The 24,759-nt window shown below is 45.3% G+C and overlaps 1 protein-coding gene across 1 annotated transcript in view; it reads right to left on the minus strand.

The window, feature by feature from the left end:
* Positions 1 to 653: 653 nt before the first annotated feature.
* Positions 654 to 24,759, minus strand: part of TSPAN32 (tetraspanin 32) — a 28,787-nt gene continuing 4,681 nt past the window's right edge. The window contains exons 4-8 of the mRNA XM_036384922.1: positions 19,277 to 19,351; positions 6,623 to 6,724; positions 5,031 to 5,123; positions 2,868 to 2,951; positions 654 to 749 (exon numbers count right to left, since the gene is read on the minus strand). Coding sequence (XP_036240815.1) covers positions 654 to 749; positions 2,868 to 2,951; positions 5,031 to 5,123; positions 6,623 to 6,724; positions 19,277 to 19,351 — 450 coding nt within the window. The remainder of the gene's footprint in view (positions 750 to 2,867; positions 2,952 to 5,030; positions 5,124 to 6,622; positions 6,725 to 19,276; positions 19,352 to 24,759) is intronic.

The following is a 24,759-nucleotide window of genomic DNA, read 5'->3' on the forward strand; positions in this document are numbered from 1 at the left end:
AATTGCATTAGCAAGGAGGAATAACAGAAATACATCCTTCTGTAGGTCAGTTGTTTCAAAACTCATTCACTACTTTCTGACTTTTTGTTCTGATCTCTACCAAAAGTTCTATACATTTGGCAACACTTGAAAACAGAAAAACTAACTGACAGTCATTGGATACCTATGTAGCATCCAGCATGATCAGAAAAATGCCCAAAGTTAATCATTGCAAGTTCCACTCTGGGAAAGCACATTTTGCATCAGTGGTGACACACTTCCTGTCATTTATTTACTGATAGTGCAACATTGATCCTGGGCTGCGATCCAAAGCCATCTTCCTAGAAACATTGCATCTTTGGGGGTCACAGGGAACTGCTCAGACGACAGCAAGAGAGAAGTTTGGTTTAATGCTGTGATTTTTGCTGGGCTTTTCTCTCCATTTGGTTGTAAAGAACTCCTTGTGTCCTTGTGGAGCCACAGCCTGTATGTCTCCCGTTGAGGGAGTCTGCATCTCTGAGCCCAGGTGTAGTGCAGGAAAGGGAAATGTGTGACACATATCCCATCACCTGATCCCACACAATACCTTCCCGGGGCAATTTGTGGGTGACTTCAGACATCTTCCTGTGCCAAGAGCTGGCTCTGCCTGGTAGGGATGCCCAGGCATCAGGTTTCTACCTCTCCCGCAGGGTGTATTTGCCTTTCCAGTACAGGTTGCTGCTGAAGTGGATGGAGAACCAGAGGAATGAAGTTAGGAACATCCCATAAACCTAAAAGGAAATAAATGAGATAGGTGTACAATTAAGTGTGTAACTGATTATGACGGTCCATCTGTGCAAATAAGCAATCATAAATATTGCCTGTTGTCACATTTTGCTGAGGAGAGCTGGTTTTCAGTGAAGTGCTGAACACCATTTCTGACATGGAAATTTTTAAAAAAAGCAACACATGGTTAAAATATCTGATTGGAGTTAGAATAGCACAGCTCAAACCTGGCCCTAAAAATACCAAGAAATAAAATGAAACCACGAAATTCAGATTTAATTCCTGCCACAGAACATTCCTCTATGCAAACAAAAATATCTCTCATAATAGTAGCCTTTTTTAAAGAGAAAAAAAACACAACACCCATGTCTTGTTGAGACAAGAAGAAAAAACCCCAACAAAACAAACAAACAAACAGACAAATGCCTAAACCAACCCCAAATAGTTATAAATGCAGAGGACAGTGTACTTCCTCTCTATTGTGATACTCTGCCTGGTGTATCACACGGCAGGATTAACACAGGCAACATACCCAAGGTAAGGCTGCTGTGGGAAGGATAATGAGGGCTTTAACAATGTGCTCTTTCTTCAAATATGCCCTAATGTGCTAATGCCTTTGCTTGCAGCTTGATCTGGGGATGTGTGTGCATTGTTGGCTGAGGGACAGTGACATCAGAGCAGCTACAGCCCTCTTTACGTGCTTCCCTTGCATCCTGCCACCACAATAGCAAACTGCACGGTGAGATTTCCTCTAGCACAGGCTTCAAAGACAGCTGCCTTATCTGGCTACAGCATCAAGCTGTGAAAAAAGTGTATCTGTTATAAAAGTGCTCCCGCTTTTATCTGAATATAGCTGCAGTGAAATTCTCCTTATACTGGAGAAAAATTGGAAAGTGACACCAAATATTCACACATGACTTTACATTTACAGGTCCATAGCAATGCCTGATGATTTTCCTAATTTACTGTTATAAAATACAAATTGTTTGTTCCTCTGGGTTTTATTTAGATGGAGAAGAATCTTCTAATTCATAAATGTGCCAAGGTGGACACAGGCATAAAACAATCTCCAAATACAGTTTCAATCAAGAAAGGTCATCCCATCTGGGGAGCAGCATGGAGATATCATAGCAGACCAAACCTGCCCTCATGGTGGACAAAGGAGTCTCCTTTCACATGCTGTTTTCTGGTGTGCATCACCACATGTTCAGAGTCCTTGTGTACAGGTAATTACAGTGATACACCTCTGCCAAGCAGTGGGTGGGCAAACAAGAAGGCTGGTTTTAATTAGTGGCCTGCTCCAGCTCCAAAGAGACCACCCCCATGCAGCCCCCTCACCATGGAAAGATATGCTTCTCTTGCAGCATTTAATTTTCTCTTTTGTTCTCCCCCAAATTAGCTTCAGAGCCTTTCTACATGAGCTATCATCTGAAGATGATTTCACCCCTCCTCTGCATGTTACTCCTTCAAAGACAGAACCTTGGAGCCCAGACAACACACTCTTCCCCTTTCCTTTGCAGCCTAATTTTTATGAGCCTGGGAGTTCCCCACACATGGCCTGAGATGTTCCTCATCAGATTCATATAGTGGTCATTAATAGGATGAGACCTTCGCCTTCTGCACAGCTCTCCAGCTCCACTGCTGGTGCTCAGTAGCTTTCCAGACCTTCCAGCTCTGGCTGCACAAGAAACTTCCCAAGTTGATCTAGGAGGCAGCAAGTTTCCTAAAATATGAAGGCTTTACTGCATCTCCATTGCTGCTGGCTTCCTACATAATTCACAAGCCCCCGGGGAGGTGACATGGCCTCTCACAGAAGTCACACAGGCAAGCCTGAGTGGATGAAATGCAACTGCTGCATCCTACTCCCCACTCCCAGATGCTATGCCTTGTTAGGGCACAAAAACTGTGCAGGAAGCCTCCTCCTGCAGGAAAACCCCTCCATCTATTATCCTGTCCAGATTCCTGACCCTTTCCCAATTTCCACAGTGGAGTCCACCACTGCTTGTTTCTCTGCTGCTAGCATCCAAAATTCTAGCTTCTGGGGGCTAATTTAAGATACTTTTTCCTCACTGGATCCTGTCCTGCCTTTCAGGGCCAAAACGTGAAAGGACAGACACTGTTACCGTGAAGCCAATGGCGATGCCCAGGAGTGAGAAGACAGAGTCCATGTGCTTCTTCAGAAAGTCCTGGATCTCTCGCAGGCAGTCCTGGGAAGAGAGAAACAAATACCCCTTGCAGCACAACAGCAGCTTGGTGGGGGGCTTTATCCCCACAAGAGCACTTCCACAGCCTCAGAAAGAAAGGAGGCAAGAAAGGGGTGCAGCATTGCACAGCTGGGCAGTTCTCCCTTCTGCTGCTGCAGCTTGGGAAGACAAACATCTGTGGTATCTTTTCTGTTACTACAGCACGCCTACAATTTTATTGGTGTGATGCATTTTGGACTGTGGAGGATGTGTGCCTAAGTGTGGTCAAGCAAAAGCTTTTTTCTTTTCACCCACTGAAAAATGGAAAGAAGGAAATGGAAAGACAGAAAAGCAGAGCACACCGTGATGCCAAATGCATTCCCCAAGGTTACTGATGAACAGCTCAATTTTGTGAGGTGCTGCAAGCATTAATATACATTAGCCTTAAGCATACCAATGGCCCCACAGAAATCCCCGAGGTGTTAGCCAAGCCAGCCATTTCAGAAATGCAAGAGCATGCCCTTGATGAAGGGATTTGCAGAAGGAAGAAAGAGCATTCAGAGTGAATGTAGTGTGGCCACCAAACTCTGCAGTTTCCTGTGTCACACAAAGCACATCCTCCCACTCACTTCCCTGGCTCCCAAGCGAGGGAAACAGACCACTAAGTGGGAGGAATGAGTCGCCCATACGGTGAACAGCTTTGTTCTGCTCTCCCTTCCTGCTCTTAGAGCCGAGTTCCACCCAGCCCTGGGATGTGGCACTCCGGGAGGCTGTGCTTAGAAACGCTGCCCCAGCGGGCTGACGTGCGCCTGTGCATCACGGGTGCTGCTAGCACTTGACATCTTCACCTGACAACGTGTTTGTATCGCTGCAGCCGCGTGGTTTTGTTTTTCCTAGAAACACCAAATATTGATGCTGGTGGCTTTAGCTACTCTGGTGGAAGAAACATCATCGTGCAATAGATATGCTCAGAGGGTTGTAGCTTCAGTGCACAACAGTCTAATACTGGTGGCTTCTCCAGCAGCCCCACTGAGATGCTTGAAAGAGCCAGAATGAAGCATACTTGAGGAAGCTGCTTCTGGGCATCATCACCCTGCTTCATGAGCTTCTCATTTTAATACCTATTTAATGCCCTGGAGAAAATGGAATTACATAAAATTCCACATTTGCTGTTAACTGGAACACATTTTAAGTGTCAGAAATTAGTGTCATGTGGAAAAGTCAAACAGTTTTTTTTGTGCTCTGATACATGCTTGTGATATCTCACACTCTCTGCAAGCACAGAAGATGAGCAGGAAGCTCGAGGGAAGCGACAGGCTGCAAACACCAGCATTTTGAAAGCTTTCTAGAGCAGCGAAGAGCCTGCACCTGTGGGTCTGAGACCTGCTGATCCACCAGGGCTCTTCCTCCTGATTCACACAATCATAGAATGATTTGGGTTGGAAGGGACCTTAAAGATCCCATGCAGTTCCAACCCCCCCAGCCATGGGCAGGGACACCTTTCCTTAGACCAGGTTGCTCAGAGCTCCATCCCACCTGGTGTTAAACACTGTCAGGGATGGGGAATTCCTAAATTCTCTGGGCAATTTGTGCCAGTACCTCACCACTCTCACAGTATATAATTTTTCCTAATATTTAATCTAAAACTACTGTAAGTTTCAAGACATTCCCCCTTGTCCTGTCATTACATCCCCCTGCAAAAAGTCCCACTCCATCTTTCTTGCATCTTTCTCCTTTTCTAGAAGGACACAATTAGGTCACCTCCATGCCATCTCTTTTCCAGGCTGAACAAAAGCAATCTTTTCAGCCATTCCTCATAGGAGAGATGCACCATCCCCCTGATCATATTGGTGGCCTCCTCTGGACTTGCTCCACCAGGTCAATGTCCTTCCTGTGCTGGACCCCAGAGCTGAATGCATTACTCCCATACTGTGTCCAGTGTTATCGAAACAACAAAACCCCAACAAAACAAATCCCAACCTGTTTCAACCCTAAACTATCAAAAAGTACAATTCTCATTAACACTTTAGCACCAGTGAGGTTTTGATAGCTAGGAAGTAGAGGCACAACCCCACTATGGTGTGGGAGAATCCTTTCCCTTACCTGTCCTTCATTGTGCACTTGGTTGGGTGGGCATGTCGTGTTCTCAACATCGGTTGTGTCCCCAAAAGGAGAGTGCTTCCCACAGCAAAGGAACTGCAAGAGAGGGAGAAGTTTGCCAGGGCTCTCCCCTTGCTACCAGCTGCTGCAGCAGGAGGTGCTGGCAACAGGGCCCCTGCTGCCCCAGGCAGGGCTACCCAACCAGGGTGGCAAGGAGCACAGCCCATAGGAATCAACAACTGCAGCAATGCAGGCCAAATTCAGGGGAGGTGGACGGATCTGATTGAGATCTGTGGATGGCCTCCAACTTGCTCATGCTCTCCCAGGACTCCTGCCTGGGAGTGGGGCCGAGCCCTTCCTCTGTGGTCATATTAATGCTCAGTGGCTGCTCCAGAAAGCCCAGGGATGCACAGACTCACATTTCCAGTGATTGTTATGGGCCAAGGGGATCCCCAGCAACACCCACTGGGGAGCTGGTTTCCTATAGCTGTGGTGCACTGGACAGTTTAGAGCTCTGACAGAAGGAAAAAAAAAAACCAACAGGAGTAGAAAAACTGCTTCTCCATCAATTCAAGTGGCAACTAAAATAAGCAACTGGTGAAGCCAGGCATTGTGCCTGGTTCTCCTTGTCAAATGGGACCCTGGGAGTGCTGCTCCACAACCCTGAGAGCAAGCACTTCCATGCTTGGGCACGGCTCTGAGGGCCACCACCACCACTGCAAAAAGGAACATTTGACCTCTTCTGTGTTTTGAGAAGCACAGATTGAAACAGCTTGGAAAAGTACTTGTTATGATGATTTAAGAAAACACAGAAGGATACAGGGAGTTGTGCAGGAGGTGTCTGAAAACAGCTGAGCAGGGCTGACCTCCCCATCCAGCCTTGTGTGTGCCATGAACTCACTCCCCAAACAAGCCCTGCTGTGCGAGGGAATGGCATCTCCTTTACTCAGCAGGGACTCGGGAGTTTCTCACTGTGGGGGACATCCTCACTCATCTCCTGTGGCTTTGGGGGCAAGTGACCTCCCTGTGCTCTGGGTAATCACCCTTGCCTACCTGCTGAGCTACAGAGACCAACAGCATCCTGGGTAGTGGTTTTTGGGAGCCTGATAGCAGTCTCCAGTTCTGTAAGAGGTTGTGTAGCCTCCAGGTCTCCTCAGACACAAACTTGAGGATAAACAGGAATAACCATGTGCAAATACTACTGCTGGACTATGTGGAATTCCTGCCCCTTCCTCTCTACTTGACCCGGTGCATATCCACACTCTTGTACCACAGATAGGGAGCAAGTCACAGTGGCTGCTGAGACAGAAAATACTATGGCAGCTGCAGGGCAGAAGCTTTGTAGATCTTGCACCACAGTGATGCTCAAAGAGGTGACCTTTTGTTCCTGTTGGTAATCTGGTTGGTCAGATCTGAGAAAGGAAAAATAAGAAGGGAGGAGCAGACTCCACAGCAGGCTGGAGGACTCGGTTCTTGAGGAAAAATGGCATTGCAGCATTCATGAGACAGAGCACAGGTGTCAGCCCCAGCCTGCCAAAACCCTCAGGAAGATACCCCAGGGCAAAGTTTTCTCCTGCAGATAAAAGACAACTTACTGCTTCATGGATGGCAGTCAGTTCATGTCTCCTGAAGCTGGAGGTGTTCCTCCTCACCTCTTCATACACAAAATCATACACATCCATCATGCTGTCTTCCACCTGCAATGAAAGCAGAGGTCTGTAGGTACAAAACACTGACCACAGTCATCTCTGGGTGGAATTGTGCTCTTCTTGATTTCCACAGAAGCTCTCGCAAGTATAGCAAAACAGGCAGTGCAGCTACTAAAATGACCCCCAGGCAGCAGCAGGAGCAGGTGTGTGACCCACCAGGCACTAAGGAGCTGGGGTCTCACCAGCTGATGGCTGGAGCTTTTGGCCAGTTTTGGATTTTGTGTCAGAGAAGAACTTGGGTGCCTGCAACCAGTGTGCCTCTGAGTCGCTCTGCCAGCCAGGGCTGATGCCATCTGCCCATCCTGAAGGTGGTACTGTGAGGACAGGCACACATGACCATGAGATGCTAGAAAACAAAAAGTGAGAGGACCTCAGAGGGTTGGTGTTATCTAAGTGGCAGAGCCATCTCTCTGAACAGAGTAAAAAAAATAATGGGAGTGATTCAGTGGTGAGTCAGACCCTAAATATTTACCAAATGTGTGAGAACTTGAAGCTTGACAGATCCCAGCCAACTCCCATTCGGGTGTCAGAGAAAAAAAATATATGACAGTTGTCCTCAGTGCCCAGAGTCAAAATCTTATTTTTTCCTTTCATTTTCCCTTGCTTCCTCAGCAGCACCGGTTGAGTGGCCTGCAGTCAGTGCTTGTCTTTCAGGAGGGAAAAAAATCAATGGGAGAGACAGGCAGAGTGGGTGGCCACACAGGGAAATCTCTGGGAACAGAGCCATCTCTCAGCGAGGCTTTGCAGCTCAGCCTAAGGGTTCACACTTGGAAATTCCTCTAAGGAATAAAACCCCAGCACTCTCTGCTCAGGGGTGAAACCAGGATCATTCAAGGTGGTTGCATCTATTACTGCAAGGTTGCTTTGTCCTGCCCAGCTGTCCAAATCACAAGCAACAACAGAGGGTGATAACCAGGGAGGTGGGGGGGTTGAGAAGATTATTTGTATCCAGATTGGCTCTGTGCCTCCAGGAATAGAGTTTGAAAGCACACATCAAAAGATTTTCCACGGCTATCAACATGGCATAAGAGTGACCAGTGACAGAGCTCAGATATTATGGGCCAAGAAAAATTACTCCATAGCAAAATGTGTGACACTGAGCTGTTCCACACTAGTGAGGAAGAAGGATGCTCCTTTTGTCCCCCTGGGATATCAGAGTGCATAAAGTGAGGTGGGTGCAACAGTAAGACCAGATTTCTAAACGACTTCTGCACCAACCTTCCCCACAGCAAACCTTATAACCCAATAATGAAGAAAATATCCAAGCTTTTCTAACTTCTTGTGGGCCATGAAATAGCTTTCCAGAAGCAGCAATTAAATAAATGGATTCAATAAAAAGAACGTCCATTTCCACTGAAGAATTGGATTAAGAATAATGAAAAAAAGAATAATATTTGAGCTCCTCTTGTGGAGAAAAGAGCAACAGAGCAGCAGGTTTCTTAATGTAAGCGATTATTACCTTTTGAATATCCTGATCCCAGTCTAAGATGTAGGAATAAAAACTATTTTGTGCTGTGACAACATACATGTGTTTTGGTAAGGGAACCAGTGCTGCATGCACAATATTTGTCTTTTCATATTTACCATGAGGGTCAGGATGCTGAGCTTTTGTCCAAAAGGCCTAAATTTGGATGACTTTAAAAGAAAAAAATGAAAGGGTTCAAGCAAGTGGCTATGTTCAAGGAAGGGTTCAAGGGGTGAAAGCAATCCAGAAGTTTAACTACTTTCTAAAGGTCTCTTGAAATCTGGGCCAAGGAATACTGGGAGAGGTAGCTGTTTGAAGGATAAGAGTGGATAGGAAAGATCTGAAGGAACAAAATGCCTGTAACAAACAGTGGCTCAAAATTATTTCAGCTATCCGAAACAATAATTGAAAAAACCACAAGCAGTTATAATTTCACATCCAGCTAAGCTACAGTGATGGAAATGATAATGGTAATCTCCAGGTACATAATGAGTACTAAAGACTTCAACTGCACCATTTCTGAGCTTGCTTCTGAGCTGACTTCTGTTACCTACTGATTTTTTCATTCTCATTTTATCAAGCAGCCTCCAAGAGCTGAAAACACAAGTCATTAAATGGAAAATGTTTAATAGCAATAATTTCCTTTTAGAATGTGTGTCTGGGCAAGCCTAAGAGTACAATTTGCTGATTAGTCATTCTCAGCATTTCTATCTTGCAATTATATCAAGCATTTATATCTAGACATTATCTGAATAGGCTATTCAGATCCTAGTAAGGGAATATCAAACTCTAAATCCATTTTTTAAAGAGTGAATGGCTTGTAGTTCCACCACATCCTCTTTCTGATTTTTGCTAGGATCATTTGATTTTGGAGGGAAAAACTGCTGTTTTCATACAACATAATGGTCTGTTTTCAAAGACTACTGCAGACAGCTTTCTCATTTAAATACTTCAGCGGTAGGTAGATGGTAAAAAATCTCAGTATTTATCACTGGCTATTTCCTTCTGTGCAGAAGACTGTGCCACAGAGCATACAAGAGGTCTGGTTCAATAAGAGAAGACATAAGAGAGCAAAACACCACACTTAGCTGCCTGGGATGGGATTATGTTTATACTCAGAGCTGCAGCCAAGCTCTGAAGCATGGGTCATGCACGGCAGCATCTATCCAGCCCAAAACATTGTGCTCGCTCATGCGTGCCTGATGATGTAAAAATTAAAGCCTGAAAGCGTGAGACAGTCACCTGGTGGTTTCATGACTTATTTGCAGCATTGCTACATCCAGCAGAAGTTCATCCCTGTATTTTCCATTGATCCAGCTGCTAGCACAGTGAAGAGCTAGACCTGCAGCACTGCTTTGTAGTCAATTGCTATCCTCAACAGATTCCCATCACACACTCCCCTGTTGGGCAACTTTGAGTCCATTGCCTCAAGACAATTTTCTCTTTCTGTATCTTACACTTGGGGGAAAAAAAACATTAAAAATACTCAGGGTGCTTTCTCTCACATTTAAGCAACAGGATGACTGTTGAGTTTGAGGGCTTACACTGCTGCTGTTAATAATGTCCTTTAAGATAAAGGGCTGTGTCCCATCACTTAAACAGTACTTAGCATGCAATGGGCAGATACAGCTGGAGAAGAGAAAGTCCATCTGTTTTTCAAAAGGTCTTTCACTCCTCCCACATATGAGCATCATAATAGTCAAGTGGATTTTCCTGTTCCTAGTGACATGCTGTGATCCACTGCTGGAAGAGTTCTGCTGGACAAAGGTCTCCCTTAGAGGGAGACTGAGCCTGCAGTGCCCATCAGTAAGAAACACCATGAGCTGAAGGTAAAGCATCAGCTGGGCTTTGGCTAAGAAAAATCTCCAGCTTGAGTGATATGGAGGTCACACCTTAAACTAATTCTTTTCCTGGAAGAAGCTGGGTGAAATGTTCCAGCTCTAAATCAGGTAAATAATTGCTGCCTCCCACTTCTGTCTGCATTCCTAATGAAATATTCATTTAGGAATGATATTGATGGGTTGCTGGATACAACAAATGGAAAATCACCACTGAAATGAATGCAGCTGACTCCAACTGACTCAGTAAGTACCATTTTTCACCTTAAGTAAAAGAAAAAGGAATTTTGAGATTATTTATCATCCTCTTAAGTCCTTTATCTCCCAAGAAGCAGAATGTATGACTGCAGGAAGACATGTACTCTAAGCAATTGGAGTTCTTGCCTTTGGCTATTAAAACTAAAGAAAATTTCCACCGTGCCTCCTTCAAGAGGAAAACTGACATTTTTGACTTTGGTTATTTATCAGGATAAGTTTTACCTGTAACTGGATTTGGGACAGAAAGATGACACAAGGTCTGCCTTCAGTTCCTGATGCCTTTGCAAGCCAAAGATGCCAATGAATCCCAATCCTGCTGCCAGTGAATGCCTGTGTCTAGGCAACCTGGAAGTGTCACTTAGGTGGAAACTAATGACTAATGTAGACTTGCACCAAGAACAATGGTCTGAGTCTTAGTGAACCACCTTTGCAACTGCTGTTGGGTAAAAATCCTCCGCAAACCTCAAGGAGAACACAGTGAAAGGAGATATCAGGATTGTCTCAGAGGCAAAACCACCTTCCTCCTTTCCAATAAACAGGAACACTTGGCATGGCAGAGGACAAAGACAAGCATGGGAAGCAGGAGGAAGATCCTCTGCTCCTATGGGTCTTTGTGCCTTTGAGGAATCAAACTGAGCAGATGCAGTGCAGGCTCAGAAGAAACTACACTCTCAGCACTTTGTGTTCTTTCAGCGTCACCACAGAGGATGCACTCACCAGCCTCACTCAGAAATGTCCCTCTAGAGGTGGCTACTGCAGACTCCCATGCTCAGCTATGAACTGCAAGCTAGACAATTAAGAAGTGAAACTGTAATAAAGTAGCAAACTCAGTCAAAACTCTTCCTTGTTCCAAGAAGAAAAACACTTCTGCATTTTGCTGTCTCTGTCTTCCCTTTCCTCCCCAGTGTGCAGAAATGCATGCTTTCACAGCATGCCAGAAACAGGGGTGGGGCAGATGCAACAGCTTGGGTTTGGGCAAAGCAATGGCGCAACTGCAGTGAAACAGGGGAGAGAAAGCCACTCTGGGGGCATTAGCCAGGCTGCAGAGCAACTCCCACCACATGGATCAAACACACAGTAAGATGAGCTTGCCCCATTCATGCTCAACCAAGCCCCATCTAACACAGTCATTGCAGCTTGCTGTATGTTCTTATTTCCTTCGCTGCCCATCAGCTTCTCTCCTTTAGAGCCCTTCCTCTAACCAGTCATTCCCAGATGCAGAAATCCAGCCAGTGCTGCAAATTAGAGCAGCCTTTTGGGTCTCCTGTGGAAAATGGCACAAGAAAAGAAGGTGCTGCTCCCCCTCTGACTGACAGTGGTCACTGGAGACCACAGATGCCACAAGCCACATGAGGCTTTTAGCCACTTTTTCCGCCTCCAGATCAGATTTTGTATCTATCTATACATACATACATTAAAAAAAACCCCAAACCAAACCATATGGGCTTCCCTCTACTTTCTGCTATATACACAGAAGGAGACAGACCAAAAACTGTTGTGGAACAAAAATTTCAGAAAAAAAAAAAAACTCTTTCTCTCTAGCCTCAGCACTTCCATCCTGTTCTTGCACAAAACACTTAAAACATGAGAAAGTGCTGAGTTGTGACACTGCTCACCTCCTCACTTCCTATCTCCATATCCGCAAAAGAAGAGCAGATTCTAGCTGTGTGGGTGCTATACATCCCTCTTGGCCCATGGGCAGGGGGACATCACAGCCTCATGCTCAGCCAAGCCATAAAATCCAGAGGCCACCTTTGTGCTACTCAGATGCAGCATTGCTGTGTCTGTGACAGAATACCAGATGCCTTATAGGGAAGTGCAGAAAACACAGGCAGGCAATCAATCAATATCAACAAGGATTTTTTTCCCTAAATCCTCCTAATCTGTGGCTGCAAAGCTGTGAATGTCACAAGTACATCAAGGTCCTCTTGGAATTTTTTTGGATTAGCTTTTTTTTTGGATTAGCTTTTTTATGTTTGCTCTTTGTTTTTTTTTTTGTAAAAAAATTAAAAATTAAATTTTCAGTCCATTTTATAACAGAACTGCAAAGCCAACAAGCTGCCAAGGGCCCACAATGACAGTGTTCCTATCTTTCAAAACACACAACCCATCAATTTGTGAACACCCCCTCCCCAAAACTGTGGTCAAATTATCTCAGCCATCCCTGAGCCTCCACCTGCAGCACTTGAAACCAGTGCCAGGCAAGACTTGCTTCCCAACATAAAGCACTGAACAACACTGAAAACAAACAGTTTTAGCTTATAAACCAGTGGTATCAGCAATAGAGCCAGTCCCAGGGCAGCCCTGTCACCTCTGAGGGGGTGGTGGCTGTCCTGCTGTGGTCAGCATCCTTCAGGTGCCTGAAGGTTGGATGTGCTGCAGCAATGGCAGCTGTCTGAGTGGCCTCAGGTGCCACGGCTGGTGCTGCTGGAGACTGGAGCTGCAGCTCCAGCTCTGCCACAGAAAGCGGCAGAAACGGGGCCGCGTGGGTTCAGCGCCAGGGCAGCCATAAATTATAGAACCCGTGAGTGCAAATGCCTGTGTGGAGCTCAGACAAAGGAGAGCAGTGTCTCGCTGGGGGGAGTGGGCTGTCACTGGCTGGTGAGAACATAAACACTGGGAAAGAGGCACAGTATTTAAAAACGTTAAGGAAGAGGGAGGGGTTTCCCCCCATTTTTGTTTTTTCCCATGGAGTTCAGAGACTGAGAAAAGCTCAATGGTTTAAAGTGATTGTGCCTCCTAGATTAAGAGCAAGAGCAAAGAGCATGTCAGATAGTTCACAGTTTTCACAGCCAACATCAGTGACTTTTGTAAATGCTCTTGGAAGACCCCTGTGAGAAACTACAATCCTGATCCAGCCTTCCTGAATCAAAGCCCAAAAAAAGGAACCTACCTGTATGCTTCAGGTCTGGTTTCAGAAAACACCTGAGCACACCTTCAGCTTCTATTTAAATCCCATTAATATCTCTAGTATTTCAGCCCGCAGTTAATCATTTAAGTCCCTGCAAGACTTTGCCCCAACACACAGACCAGAGGCAGCAGTTGCAGACATACACACACCCTAGGAAATCCACAGAGAAAGGACCTCAAGAGTCCCACTTAAGAAATTAACAGGGAAGTGATGGCTGCTCCTTACATACCTGCAGAAAAAAGATGCATATGCTGGTTTTATGCACGGTAAGGGATGATTCCCCTCCTGGAGGCCCAGGCTATGCTGCCTCTGGCTTTGCAAAGGTGCTGCATGGAAGGGAGACCCACAGGCAGAAGACCAGTGCTGGTTCCATAGGCAGAGGAGGGAAGAGGGAAGCTGCTTTGTTTAAGAAGACTCAGGTGTGGCAATGTTTGTTATTCAACAGCTGCAGCTGTTAATTCCAGCTGTGTACTCCAGGCTTTCTAACAGGTTAGAAAATCACCATCTCAAAAGGTACCACCTGGCTTGCTAGCAAAGCATGGAAGACTCCATTTACACTTCCCAGCACGAGGAGGGGAGAGCAGACAAGTTCCTCTGAAGGAAGCAGAGCAAGACTGCAGGAAAATCACGATGTAGACAAACGCTTGTATTAATTCCCTGCCCATAAAAAGCTAAATCCTTGCATTTATTCTTGAAGTACAAGCAGTGCAGCACAGAGGAGCTAGTGCCTTTCCACTCATGTGGAGCCAAAAGCCACAGGTGAAACTCGTTTTGAAATCACCCAGCAACCTGAGAAACCACTTGATAATTAAGAGATTACCATATCATTGCAGCTAGTGCAAATTCAAACAACATCTTCAGTCAGAGGACATGGGGAATCAGGCCTTTACAGAACTATGGACAGCTATTTGCACCAGTTTCAAATTCCTGAGTTGGGAAATTGTAATTTAATCCATTTTAAGCTTTTACCTGTGAATAAATCTCTGTAATTAAAATGCTCATTTTGTTGCAAAACTCCTGTTATGACGCAGCAATTTTAGCGTCACTGACCCACCCTACCATCCTGGCTTATGGAGCCAGGACCACAGGGTTCCTAGAAGCTGCTCAGAGAAAGGGAACAGCAGAAGTTGATGTGGAATAGAAACTCCTCTAGCCTCTTTCACAGCAGGGCCCAGAACATAACCCAAAACCTAGGCTCAGCAAGGCCAAGTGCCAGGTCCTGCACTTTGGTCAAATGAGGTCAACAACCTCATGCAGCCCTACAGGCTTAGATAGCAGTGCCTGGAAAGGGGCCCAGTGGAAAAAGACCTGGGGGTGCTGGGTAAAAGCTGACAATGAGCCAGCGTGTGTCCAGGTGGCCAAGAAGGCCTAGGGCATCCTGGCCTGTATCAAAAATAGTGTGGCCAGCAGGGCTAGGGCACTGATTGTCCCTCTGTACTGGGTACTGCTGGGGCCACATCTGGATGGCTGTGCCCAGTGCTGGGCCACTCAGTACAAGAAAGACATTGAAGTACTGGAGCATGTCCAGAGAGGGAGAATGGAGCTGGTGAAGGGTCTGCACAGGAAATCCAGTGAGAGTGAGCTGGGGGTAGTTTAGCCTGGAGAAAAGGAGGCTCAGGGGAGACCTTATTGGTGTCTGCAACTACCTAAAAGGAGCTTGTAGCATGGTGGGGGTTCATCTCATCTCTTAGGCAACAAGTGATAGCACAAGAGCCCCAAGCTGTTCCAGGATGGACATCAGGAAGAATTTCTTCACTGAAGGGGTGGTCAGGCATTGGAATGGGCTCCCCAGTGTGGTGGTGGAGTCACCATCCCTGGAAGTGTTCAAGAAATAACTGGACATGGCACTAAGTGCAGTGTTCAAGAAATAACTGGACATGGCACTAAGTGCTCTGGTCTAGTTGACAGTCAAAGGTTGGACTCGGTGATCCTAAAAGTCTTTTCAAACCTTAATGATTCTTGTTTTGTGTTGGTTAGTAAGGGTACAAAATCTTATCTATGGCAGCTGCAAGTACAGCTTTGCTCCAGTCTCTGCAGACAGGTTTCTGAAGCAGCAGTTAGTGGGTGAGGGGAGAAAGGAAGCTGGGGAGCAGGAGAAGGAAGCAGCAGCCCTCCCCACCAGCTGTGCTAGATGTGGCATGTCTCTCCTACATCCCTCTCCACATTCCACATCCCTGCTCTTTTTGGCCATGCTGTGAATGACAGAGGGAACTCTCTTAAACAGGCAGCAGTTTGTGGCAAAGGAACTGCCATAAAAATAACTTTGGAAAACAAGACTCAGCTCTTCGGCTTCAGGAAGCAGGAGTTCCTAATGTGGCTGAAAACCATTTGAAAACATCATGATTTCTGTGGTTACCACAGCAGTTCCAGCAAAGATCTTGTGTAGAGGTCATCCCCTCTGCCCTCCCATGCACGTCAGTCTCTCGTTCACTTTGATTGTACCACTGTCCTTCCTCAGAAAGGTTTGCAACACTTCCCTAGCAAGACCACATCTCCCACTGAGAGAAGGAACAATTGGGATGCAACCTTTTACGATAAAGCATGATAAATCTAAGGTTCATGACTGCTGCATGTCTGGCATACATCACAAGAAAACAGACTATGGTGACATCGAGTCCATCTGGAATGCAGATAACTTAAAATTAAAACATTCAACATCTGTCGGAAAGAATTCATCCAGAAGCTACAGAAAGTCATGAAAGCAGAAAAGAATGGGAAATGAGAAGATTAATTTTGTTTACAGTGCCCAGGTCTGAGAATATCAAATATTTACAAATAACTCTTCCTTTCTCCCTGCCCAGCTTCTCTGTAGGAAATACTGTTAAAAAGGCCCTAAAAGAGCCACACAGGCAAAAAGGGCACCTTGTTTTCATCGTATTCAAACTACATTTCTACCTATTGTCTCTTGATAATAACCATGAAAACAATTTTTCAACTGAGTATTGGGGTTTACTGTTTCAGGTGATTTTCTGTGAGAGGGTTCTGCTTTATGAAGAAAATGTAGGGATTTTTTTAATTTTTTTTTTTTTTTTTTTACCAGCAGGAGTAAACCACTGAAGCATCTGCCGTGGATCAGAGCAGAGGAGACCTCCCATCCCTAGCTTGCAAAGGGAGGGGAGGACTCTGTTTTCAGTGCTGCTTGTGTTTGGAACCTTGCCAGCAGGGAGGGAGAGGACAGGAACTACTGACACCAGCTCCCAGCTGGCATTTCCAGAATGAACAGCCTAATTTTCTGTCTGGCATTCCACTGGAACTTTTCATGAGAAAAACTGAAATTTTTGCTCTAGCCATGAACGTGGAGCAGTACCTCTTGGTGCTCTTAGTGATTCAGGCACGTGTAATGGCCATATTCATCCATATTCAGTTTTACATCCTCAGTTCCATTCCTTTCTTGATAGTTGTGTACATCCCATCAGGCTTACAAGACACCCACCCACTTGGCTGAGTTTGATTCCCTTCCCCCCTTCTCCCCCCAGATTGCCACAATTAACTATTTTTGAGAGTACTGACATGCAGTAGGCAGCAGAGGACACCTGCTTGAATTTGGTTCTTTCTTTTGAGAAAGACATTCAAACAACCAGCTCTATAATGAGACTTCAGAAGTCTTATCCCTACTTCATTCAATTTTCTGTATCACTGTGGTCCTGTCCTGGAGGGGCAGACACATCTGCATTTCTTTCAGTCACCTGTATTTTTCTCTCACATCTGCATTTCTCTCTCTAGTGAGACAGGTTACTTTTCAGTCGAAACTAAATTTCCACACGTTCTGTAAGTGACACTTCTAATTAAATCTTTCTCATTTATATTCCTTGCTTTTCCTTGGATTTTAGGAAGCAGAGAAACAGAAGATGGTATCTAAGGGTATTTTTTTCTGTTGTCAGAAACACTGCTGGTTTTCTTTGCCCAGAAAGTCAACCTTTTACAAAACCCCCTAATTTTGCCTAGTGGAAACAGAAACCCAACCAATTACCAAAGCTAACCATAACCATGGCTGCTTTTGTAGGCAGGGCACTCAGAGCAAAAAAACCCATGAAAATAATTTGAAGTAAAACCAGATGTACTGATTAAGAGATATACAATGCAATATATGACTTAAAATATTTTCAGCAAAATATTTTTGGCATGGCACATCCCTGTATTACATAACCCAACATACAACCTTTTTCTTGCAGTCATTTTATGCCCTACACCATGTATGTGGATTAACAGCAAAACGAATCAGTCTCTTTAGAAAACCCAATTTCACAATGCCAACCAGACAGTTTCTGGTGCCATTTCTCCTTTACTGACACGGCCTGTGCTTCAATCTACAATTTAATGTCTGCAAAAGAAGAAGGAAAGTGTGCTCCCTTCTGTGTTGGTCATGAAAACCAAATTATTTCCATATTAAACTGTTATTGGGAATGTAATAAATGTTGATAGTTTTGCTTTAAACAATAAGGAAAAAAAAAAAAAAGAGGCTGTGGAAAGACATATTTTCATGGATGCCTCAGCTCTGACTGATTCCACTTCAGCCAGTTAAGCGTACAGATAAAAGATGCTGTTGTCCCATCAGGACTCACTCTAATGTTTCCAAAGCAGTTGGACAAATTCACAGAGGAAAAACCCAGGAGAACATTAAAGGCAAAGACACCAGCAGTTGCCACCAGCAGACACCTGGGCCACAAGCTGTTGGCATCTGAAAAAGCATTGCTTTGTGCTTGCTGGGTTTTTATGCTGCTACCTTGGCTAACAGCAGGTCAGCCAAAAATCTCCTTTGCCAACAACTCCTACCTTGGCCAACAACTTTAGCCTGGTCCAGTGTAGACACCTGCATATTTCAAAGGATTTTCAACTACTTTGGGCACTGGCCAGCTCTGGGAAAACTTTCTGGAGAAGCAGGACCTTATCCCTCTCCTTAACCTTGACTTCTACTTTCAGAAAGACTGGGATTTAATTTATGCACAGGACACTGAACCAGTACAGGGCAGGGCTCCTTGTGCCTGCAAAGCCAATTGCCACAGTCCTAGTGTGAACTGAGTTTCTGGGATTTTGATGGAATTGTGCTCCTCCATCACAGAAGGAAATCTCAAGGCCAGCCTTCTGACACTTCAGATTGGTCTTTGATCACCCCCAGTACATGTAACCAAAAAGATGAGCTGGCAGCATCAATCCCTAATTCACTGGGATGATGTTTCACGTTACATCCTAATTGGTGCCCAGAACATTGCAGGTTATGGCATGTGCCCAGGGCTGGGGAAGAGCAAAATAGAGACAAGGACTGAGCCACTGCATGAAACACCTATCAAAATCCCAAGCACTTCTCTGAATTATTTAGGTATTTGCCAAAAATACCAGTGTTCTGCTTTCAAAAGACAGATGTAATGATTTTTTTACACTCCCGAGTCTCTTAATTTTTTTGAGTGCAGGGATGCAAAAGGGGGAATAAAGACCAACTTACCCAGTGTCTTTCATCTCCCACATCACCCATCTGCCCCAGCACCAGCAAGCTCTGGGGTAAAACTTCAAACCCCAGCTTTCTTCCAAATTCAGCCTCCTATAATCTTCTCTTTCTGGTCCAGCATCATAGTGACCCAAAATTCCATTTTTCACTCTTGTGTTTTTCATGTACCACTGCTGCATGTTAATAAACACATCTCCTGGGTGCTTCTCCTGGACACTGCCTTCAAATAGAGGCTCCCAATTGATGTTAGCAGGAATTAGAACCAGCTGGAAATTACTTTTCAAAAGTCAGGCATCTCATTTAAAACAAAACAAAACAAAGCAAACATCTGCTTAAAAATATCCCAAAGCTAAGGAGGCTTGCATTTTGTTTTGCTTTCAGCACAAAGCATTTGCCCTGCATGAGATTTTCCATGGGCTTCTCCCTTCAGATGATCCCATTGAAGAGGCATCTGATGAAGGTGACCCTGTTCTTCCAAAGGATGGATGCAACAGAGCATGGATCTGATAGACCTCAATATTGATGGCTTAATTAACACCAGATGTCCTTTTTATGGGTGAAATAGTTGCTATGAAAAAAATCTCTGACGAGATGCTGGTGGTATTTCCTAGCAGACAACACTTACCTCCGTGCTGTGTGTGTATCTCCAGCAGGCAGCTGGGATCAATCCACAAAAGGCCAGAGCAAAACAGAAAAATCCCTGAGGATAAAGAGGAAAAATACCAACATTCAGCCTGGGGAGAAAAATACACATTTGCAAACACAATCAGGACATATTTAATATGCTTGTTTGAGCAAGTTTCATTAAAGTTTAAATATCACCTTCTTTTAATATCCCTCATAACGTCAGTTACTTAAAAGAAATTAGATGGACAATAATGTGGTTCTCCATCAAGAGCCCTCTAATTATACTGTGGCCAATTGAAGAGTTTGACCAAAAAACCAGGCAGCTTCCAGCAGAGCAGTTAATCTATTCTGCCCAAATTCCTCTTGGACAAAGAAAAGGACATATAAAACATTATATTTACAGTATGCTTCCCTTCTGCTGCAGGACTGTGCTCTATAATCATGGGATTCAATCCCCTGCATTTAAAACTTGGCTGTTGGCTTCAAAGAGGGGAAAACCCACACAAATAGTTCATAAAGAAGGAAATAACTGGGATAGAGGTAGAAATCAATCTGCTCTGGAAGAAGAGCTGGACTTTTTCTGTGAGCAAGGTGGCAACTGCACAACCGAGCTGCTTTCCTTAGATCAGCACCATCCTAGTTAGACAACAGGATGACAGAAATATCATCAAGGCCAGAAACTGACCCTGAAGTGTCTAAAAAATAACAGCAATGATGTAGGACATGGCTTGACTTTTGTCTTCTTCCTTAGGCTTGCAAAGCTGGAAGTTACATGCTTTGTGTTTTTATTTGAACAAATCTGGACCAAAAACCCCACGCCCTGATATAAAAAGCACTCGCCTGCTGTGATAGCTGGACCAAATGATCTTGTTCACATTTAAAAGAAAAAAAGGAAGGGAAAAGTGCCTGTAAAGTGTTTGAAGGCTAAATGGGCTGATCCAATATGAATCCACAGCTTAGTCTTGGAATGACAAAAGGTGATGAATAAGCATCGGTTGAAAATTAATGCCCTTATAAGTTTTTCCATTAAACTGTGCCTCTTTCAACACAACATTATGTGGGAAACTTACCCAGCTGACTGCATCTTATGTTGATTTCTAATTTTTTTCTATTACTGTTTTCATTGTATGATATAGTTGAAATAACTTGGAAATGTTTAAATCTTTAATGAAATTTAACCAAATTCAAGCTTAAGAGAGGAAGAAGAATATTGCTTCTACCAGTTCTGCTTCACAAAAAAAAAATGCTTTAAAGATATAGTTAAAAAAAAAACAAGCTCCAAACTCATGCATAAGCAGCAAGAAAGGAAAATGTGTTACTTCAAATCCTGGAAATGAAAGTGAATGTGCCAGTAAAATCCTTTTGCTGGCTCTTGTCCATCTGCTCTGTTTCTCTGCTCTGCCTGGGGACTTTGCTCCTGGAACAAGACTGCCACTGGTATTCACCGCTTTTTTTGGGGCCGCCTTGTTGCAGGCTCTGCATCAGACACTGGGGAAAACCCTGGTACAGCTCTTATGAAAAATCTTAAATTATGTATGTCCAGTCTCCCTTTCATTTATTTTTTGGCAGCTGCCTGGCCATATAGCTGATGAGATCACTCGTTGCCTTGCTAGGAGCTAAAATGAGATTACCTGAGACCCTAAAGAAGATGAGAGGAAAAGTCTGGTCCAACATTGACATGACAAGGTGGTTACAAGTCATGAAGATGTGGAAGAGCTCGCAGGGCAAGATATCTCAGATCAAAACCCAGCTGGAGTGAGGGGTTCAACCCTGCAGGTACAGCACAAACTGGAGGGAGGAGGTGAGGTTACACAGGCATGTCTGGATGCTCAATAGGACCAGACCCTGCATTTTACACTGCCTCCAACAACTTCCCCACCAAACAAACAGCATTTTCACCAAAATCAAGTTCAAAGACAATAAAATTTAAAAATAAGAAAATTAGATGGAAAAACCAGTACTGACAGCAATGTGACCACTCTTCTGCATATCATTCCATTAAAGTTATAATTCAGGTGACCCATCATGAACCCGGAGAGTGTGAACAACAGGATGCCAGTGACAACCCAGATTCCTTCCCCTGTGCTCTCCCTTCCTTCACTACCAGCTCCAGCACTTACAACACCTCTCTGAGGCCAGAACCCCCAGCAGATAAAAATCCTTCTTTTCATCTTCCCTTCGTCAGCTCCACCCCACATCTCAGTCCTTCAGCATCAGCTCTCCCTTTATTTCTGTCTGGTTTCTCTGGGAATACCAAGATACAGCCCCTTGGGAAGCTCCCCCTCCATCCAGCTGGTGCACAGCAATTACATGGCTCCGAGAACATCTTATAAATGAATTATAGCCTGCTTTTTCCCTTCCCAGCCAAAAGGCTTTTGGAAGAGCAACTTTCTAATTACATTAGAAGACATTTGGAGAAAAAAAGAAAAAGGCAACGTGCAGTTTGCATACAAAATGTGGAAGGGTTGAAGCTGGTTCACCATCTCCTAGACCCTTGGAGGTCCTCAGAGCCAGCCACAGGCTTCTGCCTGCTCCCTTTGCAAGAGACAGCCACATCAGCCCTGTGGAGGGCTGTCACCAGGCAGACATCAATTACTCTTTTATGAAGGACCTTGCTTCCATCCTTGCTGCAAGGAACAATTTCTCTTTGACAGACTCAGCAGAATCCGCAGGAACAGCACCCTGTCTGTTGGCTGGTGTTTCTTTAATTCACCTTTCTGATGCTTCCCCTTTGGTGAAGGGGGCCTGCTTTGGATGAGGGATGGATCCTTTAGCTCATACTGTGCTCTGTAGCTGTGTTCTGCCAAACTCCTACACTTCCAGGGAAGGAGCAGATCTCTGCCCTGCTCTGCTCCAGATGTTTTTTGGTGCTGCTGTGGCCATTGCAAAGGCCAGCTCCCTGCCAGACTGCAGAGCCCAGGGGCAGGGAAAGGGGGGGCAAATTTCAGATGGCATCCATCAGGTTGTGTCCCTCTCTGTCTTTTAGTTCATCTAAAAGCATGCAATTTTTTGCCCTTCCACAGAGCAAACACGAGTCAGTGACATCAGTCTGAAAGAGGAATCTGTCCTTGGTATCAGCTCCGCCACTGGCACACAGATGCCTCACTCAGAAGTGTTGCACCATGAGGGAGAGCACAGGAAGCAGATTAAATTAGAAAGAAGATGCTGAAGTATGCTGCAGTGATATTAAGGACCCTCTACACACTGGCCTACACCTGGGTATAATAAAGCAAACAGCCTGTGCTGTGTGCTGTCCCTACTAGCTCATCAATCTTGATGAAAACCTAGGTTATATTGGGCATTCACTGAGGCTTTTTCCACTGCATTTTTTTGGAACATCTGCTCCATCCTGATCACAAATTTTCTTCTATACTAGTCAGGTTTTAGACTGTAAAGTTCAGATGTGAGAATTTCAGCTGGCATGTTGCTCCCTGTTTTTTTCTTTTCTTTCCCTTTCTCTCTCTGACCTGGTAACAACACATGGTGCTTTAAACCTCACTGATACCAGAGTCTTTCCTTTATGCAAACAGGAAAGCTGCTGTTTTCCTTCCTTTTCCTCCCCTTCAATAGCAACACAGCCTCCAGGGGCTATAAAGTTGCAGGATATTTACATTCAGATTGACTGCATGATGGGCCATGGATCACCAGAAAGCAGAGTTTGCCTGGGCTGGAGGACAGTGAGTATGTCTGTTGCTATTCTCCCTGTTTAAGAGGAGCTTTATATGTAATATTGCTGGATTTTAGAACATAATTTTTTATCCTTAAGTTCTCAATTACTTTCTTGGAACCAGCTTCCTCACAAGCAGCATTGGATGCACCGTAGCATCTGTCTGGTCTCATGATGCTGCTAATGCAGGTAGAAGACAATCTCCTGAGACCTGTGTGCTTAAACCAGTTTGACCTGTCCTGGTTTCTAACCACTGTGCACCTATTACTGTTATTAGAACAGCACCAGTGAGGCTTCCAAACAACAGGGCCTCCTCCTCTGTAGGCACACAAACCTCCAGACAGCCAGGCAGCATGACGATATATAATCCAAAGAGACAAAAAAAAAAGCTCCTGTAAGCCCAGTCTGGATCCTTGTCAGCTTTTCCCTAGGGTGGCTGGTTTACCAAGTGGCATTGTGGTGGACCAGCCACATCAATGCAGACATCCCCCATGCATGGCTCGGTTTCCTGGACAGCCATAGATGTCAGGCAAACAGTCTGGTGTCTTCCCTCTTTGATTAGAGAGTGAATTAAATGGTCTTCCAAATAAGACACACTCTATGCAGGGAGGAAAAGTCCTTTAAAATCAATAGCAGGGGAAGATGAAAGATTCTGTCTCCTGCAGAAGGAGGAAAAAACCTCCAAGCAGCAGGGCTGATCACTCCTGTGAGCTACAGCACAGCAGGGATCAGCAGGGCTCTACAATACACTGACCAGTTTTGGAGCCCCATAGGGCCAAACCCCACTCCTGGCTGTGATTACACCTCGCTGCAGCCGTCAGGGCTGCTCTCGCTTCTCGCTGCCAGATCAAAGATTAAATGCGTGCCTTTGGAGCGGGAACTGGGGGCAAAACAAGCAGAGAGCTGACCCTTGGTGGATGACATGGTTGGGAGGAGAGGGGGCAATTTATAACAGGCGAAGTCCTCCCGTCCTCCCTGTGTGATTTAAGACGCCAATGAGCTCCTTGAGCGGCTTGGAGCCGAGAATACCGTTGCTAGTGGGCAGCTCTCGAGCGCCTCCCAGGGTTCCCGCTAATTCCTTAGGGCCGGGGACGTGCCACCATCCCGCAGGGGTCACGGAGGCTGCTCCGGTTCCGCGGCACCCCTGGGAACGGACAGCGGCGGAGCGCGGTGCTGGAGCGGCCCCGCGCGGCTGCTGCCGGGGCCCGCTCGCCTCCTGCCCCACGGCTCGGCATGCAGCCGGCGGACACCGAGCTTAATGATAGCCAAGAGGCATCCCTTTATCCCTGCTGAGAGCAGCGTGGCATGAAGCCTCGCCGCCAGAGCTGAGGGGAAGGCACCTCGCACCTTTCCTCTGCTCCCCGCAAGGCAGCGACACCGTGACTGCACTACAAATGTGCCATCAGGGGCCCAAAATGCAGACGGCCACATCCCCCAGAGGACCCAAACTGTGGAAGCTAAAGACAAGCAACAGAGTGCACTAGGAGCCACAAAAATAAATAGCCAGTTTGAGGGTTCTGCCAGCCAGAGGCTGCTTTGACAGGCAAAGCTTGGCTGTGATACCCCAAACCAGCCGGGCTGTGGGAGAGGATGGGTGGCTGGAGGAAAGGATCGCTCAGGTTAAAATGGGAAGGGAGAGCAGCACTGTGTGGCCCTTGGACAATGCTCTTTGGACAGAGCTCTGGAGTTCACTCAGTGTGTGTTGGTGCTCTTTTTAACAGCCAGTTCTATGGAGTGGCATGCTTCAAACTATATCAGAGAGTAAGGTAACAAATAAACATTATAGAGAAGTTTGACTATATCTTCAGGCAGCC

This window comes from Molothrus ater, chromosome 6 (genome assembly GCF_012460135.2).
Source record: "Molothrus ater isolate BHLD 08-10-18 breed brown headed cowbird chromosome 6, BPBGC_Mater_1.1, whole genome shotgun sequence".
NCBI classification, from domain to species: Eukaryota; Metazoa; Chordata; class Aves; order Passeriformes; family Icteridae; genus Molothrus; species Molothrus ater.